The 6149-nt window shown below is 58.8% G+C and overlaps 1 protein-coding gene across 1 annotated transcript in view; it reads right to left on the bottom strand.

Moving 5' to 3' along the window:
* The window catches only part of RRM1 (ribonucleotide reductase catalytic subunit M1), a 17439-nt gene extending 13075 nt beyond the window's left edge, over positions 1–4364 (bottom strand). Inside the window, exons 1-5 of the mRNA XM_027908533.1 lie at positions 4244–4364; positions 3208–3296; positions 1042–1219; positions 704–804; positions 239–298 (exon numbers count right to left, since the gene is read on the bottom strand). Of these exons, the coding sequence (XP_027764334.1) occupies positions 239–298; positions 704–804; positions 1042–1219; positions 3208–3296; positions 4244–4262 (447 nt within the window). The 5' untranslated portion in view covers positions 4263–4364. The remainder of the gene's footprint in view (positions 1–238; positions 299–703; positions 805–1041; positions 1220–3207; positions 3297–4243) is intronic.
* Between the last annotated feature and the right edge of the window lie 1785 nt (positions 4365–6149).

Below are 6149 nucleotides of genomic sequence, written 5' to 3'. Positions count from 1 at the left end.
CCTTCAACAACATCCAGTGTGATGTGCTGTGAAACAGAGCCCAACAGTTACAAGCCCTTCCAGCAGCAAGGAACACTCCACGATTTATCCCACTGGGAGCTGCTTCGTCCAGGTTTTCACTCTTTGTCCTTCATAACCCAGTGATGTCCCACCTCCTCCAGTGCCCCCCTTGCCCCAACCCAGGCAAATGCACAAGCATTCCCATCCTTCCCAGCAGTCTGAGTAATGTGCTCTTTACCTTAAAGCCAAAGTAGTTGTAGGAGAAGTCTCTGTCGTAGATGATGGCAGAGTTCAGGCGCTGCCAGGGAACAACAGACAAAACTGATGTTACAATCAGCCCTGGGGCCTCGTTAAGGTGGAACAATGCTATTCCTGCCTGGTATTTCTGGCCAAAACCTGAACCCAAACCTCCTCTGTCCCCTCTGTGCTGCCTCACTTTGCTCCAGCAGAGGGTACTTTAATCACTTGTGCTGATCACAGCACTGGGGACACCCAAGGAAACAGATTCTGCTACAGAAACATCCTGATGGGAAGGAAACTCTTCCATCCCCTCTTTTACACCCTCCAGTCATTCCCTGCACTGGTTTCTGTGTGGGCTTTTTGCTCTAGAACAAACATGGCTTGCTTAAGAAATAAAAATAAATGATCCAAAGTATCTCACTGAATTCTGAAAACTGAGAAGTGCAGAAAAACAACTGCTTACATCTTTGTTGGCCAGAACTATGTCCAGAGTTTCTTTGGAGATCATTGGGGAGTGCTTCCCGTTGTGAGGGTTGATGTAGTTGTAGAGATCCTCCATCACATCTGCAAAGGAAAGGGAAGTGAAAAGGACATCCCCAGGCCTGCACCTGCATCACCTGGCACTGGGGTGAGGGACAGGAGAGGCAGGAATGCCCATCCTCCAAAACAACGCCCTCCAGCCCACAAACACACAACTGTTCTGCCTGCTCAGCACCAAGCACTGAACAGTGCACTTGTCACAAATCCTATTTCCGTCCCCCAAAGCTCCCATCCCCCCGAGCAGCAGGACGTTTGACCCACCACTGAAGACCTTCTTGGTCTCCTTGTGCAGGTTGGAGACAGCGATGCGGGCGGCCAGGATGGCGTAGTCGGGGTGCTTGGTGGTCAGGGTGGCGGCGGTCTCAGCCGCCAGCGTGTCCAGCTCCACCGTGGTGACGCCGCTGTACAGCCCCTGGATCACCTTCATGGTGATCTGCGCCTGCAAGGACAACATTCCACAGGTCAGGAACCCCCCACCCTGACAGCCCAGCCCACGGATGGTGGGCCTCACGGCCGGCAGCAGCGCTCAGCCCGCCTGCAGGGAAATACCAAACAGGAAAACACCCAACAGGCTGGAGAGCTGGGGGTGCCCACCTGGAGAGGAGGCTCCAGGAGCCTGACTGGGGCCTGCCAGGACCTGACAAGTAAGGTGGAGAGAGACTGTTTCCTGGAGGGACAGGACAAGGGGAAATGGCTTCCTGCTGCCAGAGGGCAGGGTTAGATGGGAGACTGGGAAGGAATTCTTGACTGGGGAGGGTGGGCAGGCCCTGGCACAGGTTGGGCAGAGAAGCTGTGGCTGCCCCTGTGTCCCTGGAAGTGTCCAAGGCCAGGTTGGACGGGGCTTGGAGCACCCTGGGCTGGTGGAAGGTGTCCCTGCCCAAGGCAGGGGTGGCACTGGATGGGCTTTGAGGTCCCTCCCAAGCCAAACCAATCTGGGATCCTGTGTAAGGATGGTTTGCAGGCAATGGGATTGACCAGGCCAGGATTGCCCAGGTCACAGCAGTTTCTACTGAAGCTTTTTGCACTGTTACCTTTTGCACAACTCGTCACAGTTACAACCTCACGGGAATGTTAGTGCGAGAGGTTGGGAGGGTTAGTATTGGCTGGGGAAGCGTCTGGCACAAGCACATCCAAGTCCCAGCAGACTCATTCTCAAAGGAGAAATTCATCTTCGCACATGACTGCAGAATAAATAAGAATTTGGGGTATTAGGAGCCAGGAGGACTTGGAGCCTCACTGCTGCCCTCAGCACAGACCCTGAGGCGAGCTCAGTTGGTCAGAGCACGGTGCCAATAACACCAAGGTTGTGGCTTTGATCCCTGTGTGGGCCACTCTATGGTTGGACTCAACTTTATGAGCCCCTTCCAACTCAGAATATTCTGTGAAATCTATTCCCAGGTCACTGAGGGCAAGTCAGGACCCTTCACGCTCCAATGACCAAGTCACCAGTGTCCTCCCCCTGCTCTCCATCCCAAAGACCTCTGGGTGCAGAACCAATGGCAACTCTGGGACAGGTGCAATTTCAGACAGGAGAAAGGATCATGAGAAATTGGGAGATGGGAAGAGCCCCAACTGGCAACTCCAGACGACGAGACTGGGTCTGAGATCGGCACAGAAATCTCACAGACATCAGCGGATCCACGGGGAAGTCGTTCTGTGCACAGGCTTTGGGAGGAGAAGCTTCCAACATGCATCCCAGATCCTGCACAGCTTGGGAAATGAAGCTTTAGTACCAGAGGACAGTGTGAGTGTATGATGTGAGCAGGTGAACGATCTGCTGTGCCTGGTGGCAGAGCTCCAGGAAGAGGTGGAGAGGCTGAGAAGCATCAGGGAAAGTGAAAGCTGGAGTCGCACCCTTTCGACCCCCAAGGAAGTCCAGCAGGAGACGGTGAAGCCCTGCCCCTCCTGCCATCAGGCAGATGGGGCAAACTGAGCAGATGGGGGGGAATGGAAACAGGTCCCTGTTACCCTGAGAGGTAAAAGAACCCCCTCCCGACCCCCATCACCTTCTCAGGTGCCCTTAAAGAACAGGTCTGAGGGCCCGGACCCAGAGAGTCAGGCAGAGGACAGTCAGGAGGAAGATCTGTCTGGAGGGTCTCCTGGTTCCACCCCATCTACCAGACAGATTACAACCACAGCTATGAAGAAAAAAAGAAGGGTAGTTGTAGTGGGTGACTCCTTTGTGAGGAGAACTGAGGCCCTATATGGGAATCACAGAACATCCTGAGCAGGAAGGGATCCCCAAGGATCACTGAATTCCAACTCCTGGCCTGGCACAGGACACCCCAAAAGTTCTGGTGCAGCTTTTCCCAGAAGAAATTGGGGTCAGGGCAGCTCCAAGCCAGGATGAGGATCTGGGAACAGGCCAGAGCAGGATTCATTGGATGAGGGGCAGGGAACAGGACAGCAGGGCAGCGTGGGACTCACAGGGTCGACGAAGTCGGCGTTGAGGCCGTAGCAGAGCTTCTGGATGCGTGACGTGATCTTGTCAAACATGACCCGCTCCTGGCGCCCATCTGGGGACAACAGGCCACGTCACACCAGTCTGGCACCAGTCAGAACCAGGTAAGCACAGTGCCCCCCTCCCAGCACCCCTCCTGCAGGGAGATTTGGGGTGGGGATCACCAGGGACAGCCTGCTCAGGTGGGGCCCCAGGAGGGGGGAGGCTCCCCTTCCACCCCGAGAAATTCCCATCTTAAACTGCACAAACCCAAATCCCAGGGGTGAGGACCCAGTTGAGGGTCACCCACCATCCACTCAGGCTGGGGACCCCTCCCCTGGGCCAGCATCCCTTGGACCAAGGGGGTGGGGACCAAGGTCAAAGCTCCTGCGATGGGGGCGTGGAGGGGGACTGCGGGAAGAGGGGGTGTGTGGAATGTGTGTGTGTGTTGGGGGTCTCCCAAAACAGAGGGGACTCATCCCTCACTGGTGTCAGAGGGGAGCTCCCACACTGATGGGGTGCACATGGGGTCCCATCCCCTCACACCACGTGCCATGAGAAACCCCCAAAGCTAAAGGGGGGACCCCATCTGCTCACTTTGGGTGCCACGAGAGGAGCCCCTAAACCTGGGCAGGTCTCATTTTTTGATATCCCATGAGAGAACCTCCCAAAATGGGGGGATACCCTCCCCTCTCACCAGGCGCCCCGAGAGGGACCCCCAAAGCCGCGGGGATCCCGTCCCTCCACGTGCCAGGAGGGAACCTCCCAGAATGGGAAAGGGGGATACCCCTTCGGGTGCCATGAAGGACCCCCAAAGCAGAGGGAACCCCATCCTTCCATGTGCCACGAGAGAACCTCCCAAAACACCCCGGGGACCTCATCTGATCACTCCGAGTGCCCTGAGAGGGACCCCCAGAGCCGAGGGGTCCCATGCCCTCACGCCGGGTGCCCCGAGCAGGGCCGTGGCCCCCTCCCCTGCGCTGGGTGCCGTGAGGGCCCCCCCGGGAAGGACGGAGCCCTCACCCCGCTTCACGACGTGCATGGCGGCGGCGGCGGCCGGGTCCCGGCTCCCTCACGGCGGGTCCCTCGAGTGCTCGCGGCCCCTCTCGGCCCCTGACAGCCCCTCCCCGCTCCTCACGGCCCCTCTCGGCCCTCAGCAGCCGCTCCGTCCCCCCTGGCGGCTCCCCCCGGTCCCCCCGCAGCCCCTCACGGCTCCGCCGCTCCGCCGTTCCCGCTCTCGCCGCGCGGGCCCCACCCCCGCTGAGGCCGCCGCTGCCCTCTTCACTGCGGGCACGGCTCCTGCTCTGCCCCCTGCCCGCCCCGCCGAGCCCCCCGCGCCGCCGCTCACGGCCGGGGGACCCTGATCCCGGCCCCCATCCCGGCCCCCGTGCCGGTATTCCCGCCGCCGTGCCCGGGAATCGCCGCCCCGCCGGGGAGCACCGGGAATCCCGCCCGCTTCAAAGATGGAGCCCTGAGGGACCGCGCCGAGGGCGCCGCCACGGAGACCGCGAGGGGACAAAAGGATCGGCCTCGTCCCGCGCCAGAGCGCCAAAACGGTGGAAATAGCGGTGAAAATCCATTATAGTCCATTAAATACAGTGTGGGATTAAACGTGGGAACGGGCTGCCCGGGGAGCGGGGGCAGTCCCCCTCCCTTCCAACACACACCAGTCCACGATTCTACAAGTCCCGTCAGGGCTCAGGGGCAGCACTGAGGTCTGTGCGAAAATCCAACCCCAAACACCACCAGTTCCCCTCTGATCCTGCTCTGAATGTCTCGGGGAGCAGCAGCTGTGACATTTTTGTGGGCCTGAGGTGGCACGAGAAGATCTGGTGTCCATGGTTCGCAGCACCTCCCTGTTCCACAGGCGGCCCCTCAGGTGCCTCCTGCCCAGAGGGGGAACTGAGCCCTCAGCACCTGGGGCTGGGAGGGGACACGGGCAAAGGGAGCCCAGCACGGCCCCACAACAGGACTGTGGGGTTTGCACCGTGAGGGAACAGGGAATCACCAACCTGCACCTCACCCTTCGCCTGGGGCTGGTCCTGAGAGCCTTACAGAGTGGCTGGAAATTAAACTATTTCTTCTGGATGGGCCCCTGTCCCTTCCCACATGAGGGAGTTGATTCCATTCAGATTCCAGTCAAAATAACAGCTGTGGGCTCCTCAGCACCCAGGCTGGCTGGGAAGGTGCCCCATGCACCAGGTCAGCAAGGGCCCAGAGAGCTCTCCCCTCAAAGATGGGGCACAGAGAATGTTTGGGACTGATCAGGAAACGGGAATAAATTTGGGGGTGTTTCTCTGTTTTATTGGAAAAAGGCCAACAGAAGGAAAAAATAGTCCAAAATGAAAAAATAATCCAAAATGGCATTTTGGGTCTGGTCAAAGCCTGGGTTGTGCTCAGAATCTTCGTCCTCAGGTTCTGCTCTGTGTTGCAGTCGCTGTTTTCTTCCACCAAGAGCAGGTGGAGCAGTTGTTCCGTTTGTGGGTTCAGCTGCTGCAGAGGAAAAGCAGCCTCTGGCCCTCAGCGTGGCTGTGGTGAGCTGGGACCGACCACGACCAACCCAGCGTCTCCTCGAGAGGTGAGTCTGGGGAGGAAATGAGGCAATTGCACAAACTTCCTGAGGCCCTCCAAGCTTCACCTCCACCCAGCTCTGAGCAACAGGGCCCTGTGCTGGTTCCCACAGCCCAACTGAGACATCATCCCTCTCTCCAGCTCCCTGACAGGAGGGAGGAGCCTGGGAAGGCTCAGGTTGGCCAGGAGGAGGAATTTGTGGCTGGAAAGGGTGGTGAGGCCTTGGCAGGGGCTGCCCAGGGAGGTTTGGAGTGCCCAGCCCTGCAGGTGTCCAAGGCAGGCCTGGCCGTGGCACTCAGTGCTCTGGGCTGGGGGACAAGGTGGGGATGGGGCACAGGGGGATCCATGGGCTGGGAGG

This window comes from Empidonax traillii, unplaced genomic scaffold, assembly GCF_003031625.1.
Source record: "Empidonax traillii isolate 1590-97213 ecotype Southwest subspecies unplaced genomic scaffold, ASM303162v1 scaffold1741:size165889, whole genome shotgun sequence".
NCBI lineage: Eukaryota > Metazoa > Chordata > Aves > Passeriformes > Tyrannidae > Empidonax > Empidonax traillii.
The sequence above is the reverse complement of the archived record's forward strand: the minus strand, read 5'-3'. Positions and strand labels throughout refer to the sequence as shown.